The 15,977-nt window shown below is 38.1% G+C and overlaps 1 protein-coding gene across 2 annotated transcripts in view; it reads left to right on the plus strand.

Moving 5' to 3' along the window:
• Positions 1 to 8: 8 nt before the first annotated feature.
• Positions 9 to 15,977, plus strand: part of STK32A (serine/threonine kinase 32A) — a 151,318-nt gene continuing 135,349 nt past the window's right edge. Inside the window, exons 1-2 of one of the 2 annotated variants that reach the window (XM_010383381.2) lie at positions 9 to 238; positions 4,181 to 4,328. In XM_010383381.2, the coding sequence (XP_010381683.1) occupies positions 4,277 to 4,328 (52 nt within the window). In that variant the 5' untranslated portion in view covers positions 9 to 238; positions 4,181 to 4,276. The remainder of the gene's footprint in view (positions 239 to 4,180; positions 4,329 to 15,977) is intronic. The other variant, XM_010383382.1, reaches the window with a different exon arrangement.

A 15,977-nucleotide genomic window follows, 5' to 3' on the forward strand; every position in this document is an offset into this window, starting at 1 on the left:
GTAGCTGCGCGCTGGGCGGCGCTCGGACCCCTTGGCAGCCGCAGGTGCCTTCCCAGCCCAGCCCAGCTCAGTCTAGCGCAGCCCAGCCCAGCCTGGCGCTCGCAGCCGCCGCCGCTTCCAGGCAGATAGGTGCCTTTCCTTGTTCCTTGCTCTTGGAGTTTTTCTCTTAGCCCCTGCTCCCTGGATGAAAGCATCGCTCCGAGCCTCATGCGAGGAATGAAGGAAGAATCGAGACTAGGTGAGTGGTGGTCTAGATTTAACAAATAATAACAATACACCTACAAACTAAGGGTACTGATGGGAAGCTAGGAAGTGCAAGGAGAAGAGAAGACAAAGGCTGCTGATCAAGATAACTCACAAAACTAAATGCAGGCTGGGACCAATTCTAGCTATTTTGTACTCCACCCAGGTCCCCCTGCCTGGCACTGACTCATGTGCAGAGCCAGACAGACTTCAATAAATATTTGCTGGGTTGAGACAATTGAGTGGAGGTGTTTCTGCTTGTCCTCCAGCATCTAAACAAGCAAAACCTAGCTCCCTTTGACTACGGCTTCATCTCCACAAGGACTTTTTCCCCCGGGACTTAAAAAACATAATGTGTATTCACACAACGGACTGCTATGCAGCACTTAAAAAGCTAAAATCAGAACTGTAGGGATCAGCATGCCTATACCTCGATTTCGGAAGTATGATGGTAGATAGACACAGCAAGATGCAAAATATCTCCACTCTATCACGCCATTTAGGTGACTTATTTTAAGACACTTGTCATGTTTGTAAAATCGTAGAACCGGGACTGTGAAATGTATATCACATCCGTGATTGTGGCTGTCTTTGGAAAGTGTGAAAGGGAAATCAATTGGACTTCAGGGTTAAAGTGGAAATAATATTTCCCTAAAATGTTTTAAAAATAAAAATGATGATATAAAGATGGCCAAATACAAACAATTGTTAATTGAGTGCTATTGGGCATTTTTTATGTTTTCTCCTGTATGAAATATTTCTTAATCTCTAAGACGTTCTGTTTTTCAAATGCAAACAAATAAGTTGTTTCTATGCACCTTCTGTGACAATGAAATCTAAAATGTTCAATCAAAAGTTGCAACTTCCTTGCATCACCCCCTATGTTTTCCAATCCTAGAAGACCACACCTCTTTATCTAAGGAGGCTTGGTGGTTAGGGAAGCTTACCTGTTGACAACCCCCAAATTACAGGCCAAAGATGAAAGGTTGGTATTAGGGAACTAGTTCCCAGTTAATAGTCTGATAATTGGCCAGGTCAAGGTAGACTCTGAAAACTCCCTATTTCCCTGCAAGACAAATTTCTCTTCCTTTTACATTTTGTATGCTTTGGATTTTCATTTTCATGGATGGTAGCTGTCCTCGTCACATCTCAAAATGAAGCTTAGGTAACACTGCATACTTAGTGCCAGGAGATCAGGAAGGGCTGGGGGTTATAGCTCTATTGGGCTCTTCAGCAGAGGGGAAAGGACGTGTCTCCATTTTCCTGCCAGAGAATGGTAGATTTCTTTCTGAATATGAAAAAAAATTGAATTTGCTTATTCACATGGGACAGAAAATGAAAAATAATTTTAAACTGGATTGTGTATGTTAGGTGCAATGAAGAAGATACTAAACGATCACCCAGTAGTTCCATCTGCTTCCACCTTCCCCAGACACACACAAACATGGTTCCCTGTTTGCATATTATCTTCCCACTAAAAAATCACTGGGACTTGGTGAACAAAATTGTCTGCACATCAGGATGAAATTCTGAAACATGGAAAATTGTGATAATATTCCTTCCTCTTTCTCTTTCTGATTCGACAACTTGCAAGGTCAGTGCTTGGTATATCTTATGTTGCAGGATGATGGGCTACTTGAGAAAAACCTGAGGTGTGAAGATGTAAGAATGACAGGACTGGGGTGTGGTGTGAAAACTACACGTACTCAGGTTTTAAGCACAAAACAAAAGAGAATGTAGCCTCTGCCTGCAGTTAACAACTGCAATTCCTTAAAATTAATGTTCTCTTTAGGACCATTCATCTCTTTCTAGTGCCATCAGTGGTTCAGTCCTTACACTATCCCTTATTTGGATTGTAAATGCAATAATAAAGCACAAGGCCACCCCATTTGCTTCTCCCTAACTCACAATAAAACACTCACAATAAAAAGTGCATCCCACTTACTTCTTAACTCCCTTGTCTGCTGGAGTTAAACTCCTTTTGATTTTTTACCCTGGAGAAATGGTTGAGTTCTGTCTTCCTGGGTCTCAATAATTCCTCTGAGCTTCCTTCAGCCACCTGTGACCACCTGCCCCTACCCACTCCCTCCCCCATACCATTTAATTGATTGCTTCATAATTGCTGACTCTCTTTGCTCTCTATTTAATGATTCTTGTTAAAGTCCATAAGGCATTTTGCCAGCAGTTGGCTTTTAGTATGAAAACTAGCATTTCCTTAATGAGTCTGCCTTCTGAATGAAGTGTTTACTTACATTTCCTAGTGGGAAAGTTCTTTTTCAATAACTCATCCTTAACACTTTCTCCAATTCTGCCTGTAATTGATATTCCCTTCACATGTAAAGAAGCTATTTTAAAAAATACGCAATAGGGAAATTCTGCTACTCTTAGAAATAGCAGGAGCTAGCATTCATTCTTTGCATATTATGTGTTAGGCATTGTGCCAGTTACCTTATATACATTGTCTCATTATCTGTAACCATGACCATATTTGTGCTAAGCATGAAATTTCCTTAAGCCAGATATCTCAGTAGAATTTTAAAATATTATTTTGTACAAAATCTAGACCTTTACCCCATTTTGGGGGTAGATCTGAAGATCTGGGCTCATGTTTCTATGTGGTGACAATCTATTTGATCTGAGTGCAATTACTTTATTTGGATGGAGCCAGAGTCACCATTGTCTGCCCAATGCACTAATGTTAAAGGCCCAGTCTGGCTCACTCATTTGCGTCATCTGCCTGGCTCCTATAGGGATCCCAGCTTGCCACTCCTGAGATAGACACTGTTATTTCCCCCTTCTAGAGGTGAGAGGTTAGGTGCCTGGGCCAAAGGCATTATCAGTGTCAGTTTTAGGACAGGAACACAGGATGCTGCCTCTCTTTACCATTATGTTTTAAAGCGGAGCAAAGCCATAAATATTTTTTTCAGGATGTTTTCTTGTTCACACGTATCATTTAATTTGAGCCTCAGAGCGGCTAACAGTTTTGAGCACTTATGCTATGAAAATGTTTTGTGTACTGAGTTAAATGTATGCATATCATACATTTATGTAACTCAATACATAGTTATATATAAATGTGACATAACATAACATACATATGAAATAACAGAGTTATACATATGTGTATTATTTAACTTAATATATAATGAGCTAAGTGTATGCATATCATACATTTGTGTAACTCAATACATTAAGAATTATATAATACAACACAGAGTTGATATATAAATGTTATATATAAACATAATATATGTTGATATATATTAACAAAGAGTAATATAATACAACACAAAGAGTTAATAATGTATAAATACAACACAAAGAGTTATACATGTGTGTACTATACATTTAACTTAATATATAATGAGTTAAATGTATGTCTGTCACATTCAACTCTCCATTGAGGAAAGGACCATTATCTTCTCCAAGTTCAGAAGAAGGAAAAAGAGAAATATGTTGAAATTCAGCAAGTTTGCTGGTGTGGTCAAGTCCAACCCAGAACTTGCTTCTTTTACATTGTAGTACCCTCCAGGGTATGCAGAAACAGATAGCTAGTGCATCTTTATGACTAAAAAAGAAAGTTTTTGTTGTTGATCACCCAGTAACAGGAAAGTATAAAATCAGCATATTTTCTCAACAATATTCTTATTTTATAGTTGTTGAATAAAGTATCGCTGACTTCATTTTAAACTTTCTACATACTTTGAAAAATATGTTGCTTTCCTCTCATTTTGTAAGTCTAGGTCTGCTGTTGATGAGCCATGCAGTGTGTTCTCCTGTTGCTTGATGTTTTTATTCTGAAATCATGGTTGGTTTTCAAACACAAAAGTTTTCACTACAGTGATATAGATGAGGTTTATGTTTCGGCCACAGTCTTATACTCAGGGTGCCTAGAGTATAACATATTATTAGGATACTATTTCTTTTCCTATCCTAGATATCCAACTAAGGCTTCAGGACATGTTTTGAGTGAAGATGGGTGTTTCTGCCAGGATAGTATAACTTGAGGATCCAGGTCCGGGCAGATTCAACCATGGGAGCCAACACTTCAAGCAAACCACCAGTGTTTGATGAAAATGAAGATGGTAAGAAATATGGGATAGTGGCATATAAAGAAAGATAATTTTGCAAAATTCAAGTATATGCTTCTAGTTTCATAAGTTAAGTATAAGCATTGTCTGTAGGGCCTTGAAGGAAAAAGGCCAAGCTGCATAAGTGAGCCTGAGGACTTTGTAGGCTCATAGCTAGGTTTTACCTTCCACTTTCCGTGGGACCTTTGGCAGCTTTCCTAATCTCCACTATACCAATGTCCTTTGTCCAAAAAGAGCTGCAGTTGGGCATGTGGTGGATAATTAAATGATTTGTTTGTCCTCTGTGCTGTTCCTTGGCAGTTGAAGTTACCCCCATTGCTCATCGTTACAGAAAATATATTATCAACATGTACATAAATGATAACCAGTGCTCATAATATTATAGAATGAAGCTGTGTCTTCTGAATTTCCAACTGCCAAGCTTTTGTGTACTAGACAAATCCCATAATACTACATCACAGAAAAAGAATCAGTTTTATTGGAGAAAAGGGAAACTTTCCAGGCCAGACTCAGCAAGACAAGAGTAAAGGCATGAGTCCTCCTGATTCTCCTATCAGTGAGGCATGCTGGAACGGGGCAATGCCTCCTCATGTCCCCTTCTTCCCTGTATGTTAAGTGTGAACAGCATTGGCTTATGCAGGTGGAAGCTGTTTACAGGTTGTCTGGGGGGAAAAAATGTCCCAAGCCCCAGGTACTAAGTTGTCCAGACCTCTGAGAGGGAGCTCTTCAGAGTAATTCCTAGAGAGCTCTGCCAGTTGGAACAGGGAGGAAAAGAATGGACTGAAATTCAGGAAATCTGACACTAGTCCTACTACCAGTTACTTGTTAGGCCCAAGCAGCTTATTTACTGACTCTATCTTCAATTTTGTTATAAATAAAGTGAGGAGATAAGTTCCTTCCAACTCAGGAAGTTTATCATTTTGAGATCCTAGAGTAACGTTGTAAATTCTGAAGAAGCTTCTAAATCATCAAGGGAAGTTTATCGGGTTAGAATGCAAGTTTGATTGCTGAAATGAAAACTACAAATAACAGGACTTAAGCCAAATGGACATGTTTATCTTTCTCATGTGACAATCTAGGCATAAGTAATCCAGGTGATGTGTGGTTCCAGCAGCTTAGGGACTCTCATGCCAACTACTAGCCTTTTTCCCTCTCTTCCCATTTCTAGAGTGGTAACCTCAGGGTGGCTAACCAACCACACCAAATTCCAGCCAGTGAGAAAGGTGGAAAGTAGGGGAGGTTATGCCCACCGATTTATAGGATTTGCTCTGACTTGTCACTTTTGTTCACTGGCACTTACCTAGATACAAGGAAGACTGGGAAATTTAATTTGTTATCTAGGGTGGCCATGAACTTTCTAAAAATAAGGAGTTCCGTTTTATTACAAAAGAAAAGGAGAACGAGGAGTTTGTCATGATTGGGGACAACTATATCTGCTATAGTTGGGGCAAACAATCTTAGTTCTGAATCATTGGATGGAAATGCTTTTAAAAACAAAACATACGGCTGATCAGGATGCCCTGTTTTCAGCTATTCACTCAGTTTGGAGGTCCATTCTTACTATTTCTACAGAATAGTTCATAGGAACTTTGAAATTATATAGCTGGAAAGTGGTCTTAAGAAATCTTTTTTTTCATGGCCATTTTTGTTGCCTTGCTTTAATTTATCAAATAGTAAAAGCAAAAGATCTAGAGACTAAGGACATTACTTAATTTTTCTGTTTCTAAAATGGAAAGACAAATAGGCTTGCTTTTCATTTAGTTGGTTTCCTCTGCTTCCTCTGGACTCAGAGCTAATGTTGTACATGAGGCTGGTCGTCAGAGAATAGGGTGGAAAAGAGAGACCAGCTGCATGTTTTTAACTTGCTGGGCTACACTGGAAGGTATTAGGATAGCATTATGATGAGAAAACACAGAAATGCCTAACTCTTCCTTGATTCAGCCAGGCTTTCTTCTTGTGGGATGCCCGAGAAAACTATATACCCAAAGAATTGTGACAACTGGGAAATAAGCTATTCCTTTTTAGTTACTTTAAAGGACTCCAGAAAAACTTGGTTGGAGGAGAGTTAGGAGACCAGACAGGTCTTTCTTAACACCCTCTATGTCACCACCTTTTTGTTGCCTGTCTTCTCAGCCCAATGAGATGAACCCACTGCAGCACCCATAAAGGGAAGATATGAGCATGGCAACAAGTCTGTGCTTCCCAGAGGTGCTAGGCTCTCTGTTTATGCAGACAGTTGCAAGGCAAAGGAAGTAGGAGGGCAATTCCACCTACTATAAACCTGTCACTCTCTAGACATGAGGAATACAGGAGGAAACAAGTTGGTCCTTGCTCTGTCATTGTGAACCCCATGTTTGGATGGTGAAAAGATGGCAATAAACAGGTAAATAATACATAAACCAGATAATTTCACAGTGTGTTAAAGTGCCACAAAGGAAATGACTCCTAGTGATCTTACAGACAGTGACAGTGATGGTGAGGAGGCCACTTCAGATAGAGTGGTTGCGGTTGTCTTTCTAAAGAGGTGGCATTTGAGCTGAAGCCCGAAAGATGAGAAGAAGCCAGCTATGAAATGACATGAAAAGAATAGTTCAAGAACAGGAAAAACAAGTCCAAAACCCAAATAATGACAAAATTAGGATTGAATAGTTGCCTGTATCTTAACATTCTCTCATGAGCACGAGTTTGCCAAAGAGACTGCATTTATTGCCACGTTAACTGATTTCTTTAAAAGAGCATTGATTTTGGGAGAAAAAGTATGCCATTCTAGGGAATTTACTTTTCTTTAAAATTCAGTACATTTCTTAAAGTTCATTTGACTCTTCGCATAAATCTGGATTCAGCACAAGGTAAAATTGTATCTGATTGCCGTGAAGTTCCTGACCAAGAAAGAACAACCAAAAGGCACCGATGAACCAAACAACATTAATGCCTATGTCATTTTTAATATCCATATTTTTATATATATAATCAAACTGGGCCAGTATCAAGGGCACTAAAATGAGCCAACTTAATTATTTTAAAAAATATTGCTGAAAAGAATCCCAATACGTGATTTTTAAAAAGTGTTTAATATTTTCTTCGAACTATTTAATATTCCCAATATATAGATATGAGAAGAAAATATAACCAATTTTCCCAAGTAATATTTCAAGAATTCTCTCTCATGGAAAAAGTGTTTTTGTTCACTTTGAAGGTAATTAAGGAGCAAGATAAGAGGTTATTGGATGTCCCTTGAGATAAGCTATTCTTGCAGAATTCATCCTGTTACTTGTATTTCATGTTGTTCCTTCTGGTATCTTATCTTGAACACATCATTTTATTAGTTACTTATGTTGATCTTTATTCAGTGAAAACAAAGTAGAACATTTTCAGGCCAGGTGCAGTTGCTCACGCCTGTATTCCCAGCACTTCAGGAGGCCAAGGTGGGCGGATCACAAAGTCAAGAGATTGAAACCATCCTGGCCAACATGGTGAAACCCCGTCACTACTAAAAATACAAAAGAATTAGCTGGGCTTGTCAGTGCACGCCTGTAGTCCCAGCTACTTGGGAGGCTGAGGCAGGAGAATCACGTGAACCCAGGAGGTGGAGTTTGCAGTGAGCTGAGATTGCACCACTGCACTCCAGCCTGGCGACAGAGCAAGACTCCGTCAAAAAAAAAAAAAAAAAAAGGTTTGCTTATTTGATTATATAAGATATCTTTCATAAATTACATCTCAAATTATACTATTGTTTGGTTTTGAAGTTTTAGCTTTTATGTTTTAGGGCAAATCTAAGTCCTAATTACTTTTTTTTATTATTGTGGTAAAATATATGTAACAAAATGTACCATTTAATCATCTTAGAATATACAGTTTATGACATTAAGCACATTCGCATTATCATGCAACCATTACCACTATCCATCTTCAGAACATGTCTCTTCTCAAGCTGAAACTCGGTACCTCTGAAACAATAACAACCACATTCCATCCCCTCCCCAGTCCCTGTTAACAACCATTTGACTTTAAGTTTCTATGAATTTAACTACTCTATGTACCTCATATAAATGGAACATATAAGATTTGTTCTTTTGGTTCTGGCTTATTTCATTTAGCATATATTTTCAAGGTTCATCCATGTTGTAGCATGTGTCAAGATTCTCTTTCTTTTTAAGTCTGAGTAATATTCCATTGTATGGATATACCACATTTTGTTTATCTTTTCATCAGTTGACAATGATTGTGCTCACCTTTTGATTTTTGTGAATAAGGCTGCTATAAACATTGGTGTGCAAATATCTGTTCAAGTTCCTGTTTTCAATTCTTTTGGGTATATACCTAGAAGTGGAATCACTGGATCATATAATTCCTTGTTTGACTGTCTGAGGAACCATCATTCTCTCTTCTACCTAATTATGCTCTGTGTTTTAGTAATGGGACATAGCCTGGCATGATGGGCTAGAGTATTGGAAAGGCATACACAGGTTCAAATCTCAGCTGTGCCACATGCCAGTAATCTACATGTTTCTATGAGAAGAGTCAAAGGGGATATAGCCTGGTCAGCCATTATCAGACACTAGAGTCAATTTGACTAATTATACCACAAGAAAAGTCTCCAAACCTAAATAATTACTAATGAATTAATTGAAGGGGAACTATTGTGAAACTTATATAAACTTTGTAAGCCTCAGTTTCTTTATATGTAAAATGCAGGGAATAATTGGGCATACTTCATTAGGTCTTTGTGAGGACTGAATAAATAATGCAAATAAAACACTTAGCAAGATATTTCACATAAAGTAACTACCCAATTAATGCTAATTAAGTGTTATTTACTAACATCAGAGTTTCCTAGTATGAACTCTTCCAAGTACTTTAAGTTCTAAGATAAACAAAATCGATTAAATGCAACTGTCAATGCCATGGTTGATTAGACCTATTCATGTTTCTATTGATTGGATTAACAGAACGGCAGATTTTATGGATTCTGTTAAAACCTATATAAAAACACTTTAAAAGAAGCCAAGTTATTGACTGGACAAAAACATAATCTCATCTGATATCTTTTTTATCCCCCCTGAGGTTATCGCATTTTTGTTTAAGGCAAAATCAAGAACTAATCGGGATGCAAATAACTAAAGTTTACTTTGTCTGATTTAAGTCCCAAACCGACTAATAAGTAATCCCATTTGATCAACAGATCCAGTGAAAACTGTCCCCCATTCTCAACTACCATATGGATATTCTGAGAAATAATTAATGATGCAGAAAAACATTTTTTGTTTTCTGAAATAAAAGAATAGGTATGCAAGTGATACTTGTTTTTAATGCTTACAACCCTTTTTAAAAAAATCTACTTTATTTTCTCTATCTGAATGCAGTAGAGTTTTTTTTGTTTGGTTGGTTGGTATGGTTTTGCTTGTTTGTTTTATTTTAAACAATGAACATTTTAAAAGTCCAATTATTAAGGTTTTCAGGCTGACTTAGAAAAAAGAAATCTTTACAGGAGAGAGTGGACTTGTTTACAATTAAGAGTCTAGGCAACAAGAAAAAATCTTGCAGTCATTATGAGTAATATGTGTATCCAAGTTTATACAAAGAATGTAAAGTTAATAAAGTTGGCTTAGTTAAATCAAGAGACAACCTCCTTCTAGAGTATTATAGCTAAGAAAATTTGGTCTTAAGTTTAAAAAGCTGCTCTAAAGAGTTCATCAATGCCCTGAGTTTGCAGAGAGTTCAATTATTGCATTACTCTTTGGACTTGCTGAAAGCTCAGTGTTCTACTTTTATTTGGCAACACTCATCTCCTAGGATATGTGGCTGTTTCCAGTTTTCCAGCATCTTCAGTGACAGAGGCAATGAGATCTTTTAAAATGTTGCGCCAAGAAAACTGGCCATGGATTTGCAATCCAAAAGAAATAGGAGGTTGCTAAATTGATTCCAGCTATGAAGGACGTTGAACATTTCTTTTGTTATTTGAATGTCTATGATTGGCCTATTTGCACTCATTTTAATAGGCAAATGAATTTCCGACTTTCCCTTACCAGTCTTGAGTAATGTTGTCTTGTATTTAGTATTTTGCAGTAGAATGGTTGGAAAAGTTAAAGGAAAATTTCTCTAGCAAGAATTGGCTTCTTAAAAAAATAAGTCATCTTGGACAACCTACCATTTAGTAAAGGCATTTGTCATAAAAAACCTCAAGTCCAATTTATGGCAAGGGTTTTAATTTGTAAGGGCTTTATTTCTCTATACAAAGGGATTGGAGAAACAAACTAGAAAGCCAGAAAACAGACCACAAGCACTGAGCTAGTGGTTCCAACTGAAGTGTTCCCTGAGCAGTGAGTTATGAATACTTGTTTAGGAGAATCAACTCAAATTTAGGAAAGTCATATCCTGCCTTTAGAGCTTCCAGTGTTTGTTAGCATATTAAAGTCTCTGAAATGACCTACAATATTGAAATTTCAGTCTTCTGATATTTGTAATATTTATTTCAAAATGAAATAATTTTTGTGAAAAATATTTTAATGTCTGTAGCTCATAATATTCTGTGGATCTCAGTTTGGGAAATGAAAGGTTATAATCATATCTACTCTTTCTGTTGGAAACAGCTCTCCATTGATTTTTCCTGCTGGTTTAATGGCAACACATTTTTACATGTAAAATATTTGTAATGTGATTTATATGAAAAAATGTAATGTTCCTATTACATGATCAAAAGTGGTTATGCTCCTTTGTAAGTTTTCCTTACAAGTTTTTATGTTGCATAATTTATATCTATTTGGTTTAATGAGTAAAACACAAGATAGCTCCGTTTAATTCTGGGATGTTGGATGTTTCTAGTTAAAGTACAAGTTGGATTTGATGAAAATTCACTGCTTCTTTATTATTTTTTAAAACTCCAGAACATGTTAGTTAAAGAGGGTCTTCTGAACAAATTCTTGTGAAGTAGTTGCTGATTATTAAGTAACACTCATGCTATCCTAACTTTTTATACTATCCAAAGCTATAGACATTTTTAATTTTCAACTTGCAACTACCTAGGTTGAAAAATTAAATCTGCAAGCCAGTTTCATTGTTCAGACAATTTGGTTATCACTACAAGCCCACTGTCTTCAAAGAAAATGGGAGTGAAGGTCTTCAGGGGAGCTGACTTCTGCTGTATGACCTTGCAAATGTCAACTCAATTAGAGTGACCAGTGTTAACCCTCAATTCACTAACTTAGGTCCCATGAAATATACAGGGATTTCTACTATGCATTACTATGTGACCATTCATGGAAGTTTCATTTGGAAACACAGACATTAAAAAGCCAGTCATGGAATAATATTCTTGTTAAAACAGGACATTGGCAAAAAGGACTTGAAAACTTATGGCTATAGATTTTGAATCCAATAGCCTTGCATAGACTTTTCTGTTTCCTCCTAAACTATGTTTTCTGTCCTTTCTGAAGGTATATTTATAGTAAAATAAATAAGATTAACCTTGTTTTACACTTGAGTAACCTATACCTTTGGTTATTTGTGAGAATGACTTAAAGCAGAGTTGGCAACTTTTTCTGTGATGGGCCAGATACTAAATATTTTACACTTTCCAAGTAATAGCGTCTCTGTCACAACTACTCAACTCTGCCATTGTAGCATAAAAGCAGCCTTAGACAATGCAGAAACAAATGAATATGGCTTTGTTCCAATAAAACTTTATTTATGGACACCAAAATGTGAATTTCAAAAATATTTTTCACATGTGATCAAATATTATTTTTTTTTCCAATCAATAAAAAGTGTAAAAATCGGCTGGGCATGGTGGCTCATGCCTGTAATCCCAGCACTTTGGGAGGCCAAGGTAGGCAGCTCACCTGAGGTCAGAAGCTCGAGACCAGCCTGACCAACATGGAGAAACCCTGTCTGTACTAAAAATACAAAATTAGCTGGGCATGGTGGCGCATGTCGGTAATCCCAGCTACTTGGGAGGCTGAGGCAGGAGAATCACTTGAACATGATTTGCGGTGAGCCCAAATCATGCCATTGCTCTCCAGCCTGGGCAACAAGAGCAAAACTCCGTCCCCCCTCCCAAAAAAAAGGTGTAAAAACCATTCTTAGTTCATGAGCTATACAAAAAGAGACAGTGAATTAGATTTGGCCCATGGGCCATATTGTGCTGACTCCTGCTCTAAGCATCTTGCAGACATTTCTTCATATGCCCTAGGAGATTTCTGATATCCCCTTATAATACCCTGGCCTTACACTGAGACTACAATCTGTTCTTTGCAGATGCTTAATAAATTCATTCTTCCCTGTCATTCAGTTGATCTGTGTGAACCAGTGGAAATACTTGGGCCAATAAATCTAGTGTGTTTGAGGGCAAAATACGCTATTTTTGTAGGATATATTATTTAATGGCCACACAACTTAATTCAATTACATGGTTACAACCTGTAAAGGATTTGAAATATGACTAGGCAGAATTTGCTTCCTACTAAAGATATTTATTCGATTGAAGAGCATCCAACAGTTGATGTTGATCCCCCCATCCTGCCCCACTGTTCTACTTTGCAATTTGTTTGAATGAAATTGTCAATGTATTTCTGACTTCCAAGCAAATCCATGAATTGGGGTCCAGCAACAGGAAAAGAAGCTCTTGCTGCCCATTGCTTGGTTTGGCACCAGAAATGGATAAATCCCTTACTTCCTGGGGCACCATGTTTTGTAAAAGAGAAGTGCTGACAGCGCAAACAGCTGCCATCAATTGGCCTTGGAGGCTGCTTCCCTGGAGAAGCTCCAATTATATTCTTTTTTTTTTTTTTTTTTTTTTTTTTTTTTTTTTTTTTGAGACGGAGTCTTGCTCTGTCGCCCAGGCTGGAGTGAAGTGGCCGGATCTCAGCTCAAGCTCTTCAAGTGTTAGTGGCAACCATTTGCTGCCAACCATTTGAAACGATGAAGGGCTGGTGAGCCGGTTAAGTGACTTTTTTTTTTTTTTTATTAGTGGATCCTAAGTGATAGGCTCTAGAGCTGATGTTCAACCTTAACTAATATCATGGCATCAGAGGGCTACAGATTAAATTAGTGGGTCCCGGTCACTTTCTGTAGACAAGTAGCAACTAAGACAAAGCTTTTCTTAGTCTATGGTGGAAGAGAAAAATTAGGACAATGTAATAAGCATCCCACAAACTTATTAAACCTATTAAAAATTTAATTTTAAGATTATGTCGCTTTTTGTATGTGTGTGTGCTTAGTATTTATGGATTGTGGAAATAGAATTTTTTTTTTCATAGTGAGAACCTAGGTAAGTGACTTACCTCTCTGATACCCCGTTTTCTTATATGTAGAAGGGGGCTAATAATAGTATGTCTCATATAGTTTTTGTGAGAATAAAAAAGTTCACCAGGTAAAATGCTTAGCTAGTGACTGGCACACAGTAATTGCTCAATAAGTGTTAGCTGTTATTGCTATCATTATATAATCATCATGGTTTCCAATGCCTTTACTTGGCAAATAAAAAACAAAAGTTACCCGATATTGATTTCCCTTTTCTTCCCTATATTTTGGGGGGCGGGAGGCAGAGACCGAATTTTCTGATCTGTAAAATCTGAATTTTTAATTGTAATTTTCCATAAGTGCTATGTAGAGAACTCACTTCAGTTGCTGGGATGAAAAAAAATCAAAAGTGGCCTATTGTGCTGGGCGCAGTGGTTCATGCCTGCAATCCCAGCACTTTGGAAGGCCGAGGTGGGCAGATCGCCTAAGGTCAGGAATTCAAGACCAGCATGGCCAACATGGTGAAACCTTGTCTCTACTAAAAATACAAAAATTAGCCTGGCATGGTGGTGGGCACCTGTAATCCCAGCTACTCGGAAGGCTGAGGCAGGAGAATCCCTTGAACCCAGGAGGTGGAGGATTCAGTGAGCCGAGATCTACTGCACTCCAACCTAGGCGACAGAGTAAGACTCCATCTCAAAAAAAAAGTGGCCTCATCTTCATTTCAGTGAAAGATGATAGTGTCTGGACTCACAGTGTGGCAGTGCAGATGGAAAGCTGAGAGTTTATTCAACATTTATTTTAAATATAAAATAATTAGGTGTTACTGATGGCTTGAATGTGGGGTGAGATGGAAAGAACAAAATCAAGGATTATAGTCCTAGGTTTTTGCTTGAGTAGTTATGTGGATGACTGTGACATTTTACTAAGATGGAGATGCGTGGAGCGGAGGGGTTTGGCACCTGCTCACAGGCAGTCTAGAGTTCACTTTTGGATGCGTACAGTGATTATGGGACAGCTAAATGATGGTACCAAGTAGGAGCTGGAATGGAGTATCCAGCAAAGAGTGGAAACATCTGGGATGGAGACAGAAAGACACGAGTATTAATTCTACGGGGATGGCTAAGCCTGCTCTGAGAGAGAGTGTGGAGACAAAGGAGAAGAGGAATCCTAATATTTAGAAAACACGAAGAGGAAAGCAATCTAGCTATGGAAAGTGGAAGGAAAGAGATAGTTGATCATCCAGTTCAACACAACTCTTGTTGTAGTTCACTTATGTTGAATGCTCCTGTGTGACTAAGTAAGTAAGAAAAATCTGTGAGAGTATGCAACATGGAGGATGTTGGTATTCACAAAAGCAGTTTAGTGGAGTGTGGAGGCCTGAGCCAGACTATAATGAGTTAGGAGTAGATGGAAGGTAAGAATGCAGATACAGCAAGTATAGACAAGCTTCAAGAAGTTTGGTCTGAAAGGAAGCAGAGAAATAAACAAACAGATGATGCCTAATATAATTCAGCTAAATATAATATAATGGATTTTTTTTAAGATGAGGTACTAGAGCATGTAATATACATCTATTAAATTGGGTGGCCAGGAACCAGGACTGGCTTCATCAGTACGGACCAGGCTAGACACACAGGGCCTTATACCCAGAAGGACATCACATTTGGGTTTTAATGGTCTGCAATTGCTTTCTCCAAATTCTGACTGTCTCTTAGGCTCTCGCCAACCCCTATCTCCATATCCAGATATTGAGTACTGCAGGGAGTTCGATTCAGAAGCAAATGATGTGAAAATGTACTCTACTATCCAGTAATATTCTTGTTAGGGAGTGTTGGCAGAGATTGTCAAACAACTATAATGCATTTTATCATTTGATCAGTCTACAATTTAAACATAGCAGGACTGGACAGAGGCACAGAAAGATTAAGCCACTGACCTTAAGTCAGATAGTCATATGGGTAGATCTTGATCTAAAATGAATCCCATTTATTTCAGTTATAGCTATCTTCCCAGGATGGCCAACCAGAATGCATATATAAAATTTCAAAAACAAACATTGGGAATTGCTCTTCAGCAAGAATACATCAAACACCCATTATGTAGCAGGTAGCAGGTAAGTGGACCGAGTTAGAGTGGAGCAGGTGATCAGAATGAGTCAGGGTGGAGTAGGTAATCGAAAAGGTTGCTTTACAAGGAGGTTTAAAAGTAGAAGGCAGGCCAGGCACAGTGGCTCATGCCTGTAATCCCAGCACTTTGGGAGGCCAAGGCGGGCGGATCACGAGGTCAGGAGATCCAGACCATCCTGGCTAACACAGTGAAACCCCCATCTCTACTAAAAATACAAAAAAATTAGCTGGGTGTGGTGGCAGGCACCTGTAATCCCAGCTACTCGGGAGGCTGAGG

Source organism: Rhinopithecus roxellana, chromosome 3, assembly GCF_007565055.1.
Source record: "Rhinopithecus roxellana isolate Shanxi Qingling chromosome 3, ASM756505v1, whole genome shotgun sequence".
In the NCBI taxonomy this organism is placed as follows: domain Eukaryota; kingdom Metazoa; phylum Chordata; class Mammalia; order Primates; family Cercopithecidae; genus Rhinopithecus; species Rhinopithecus roxellana.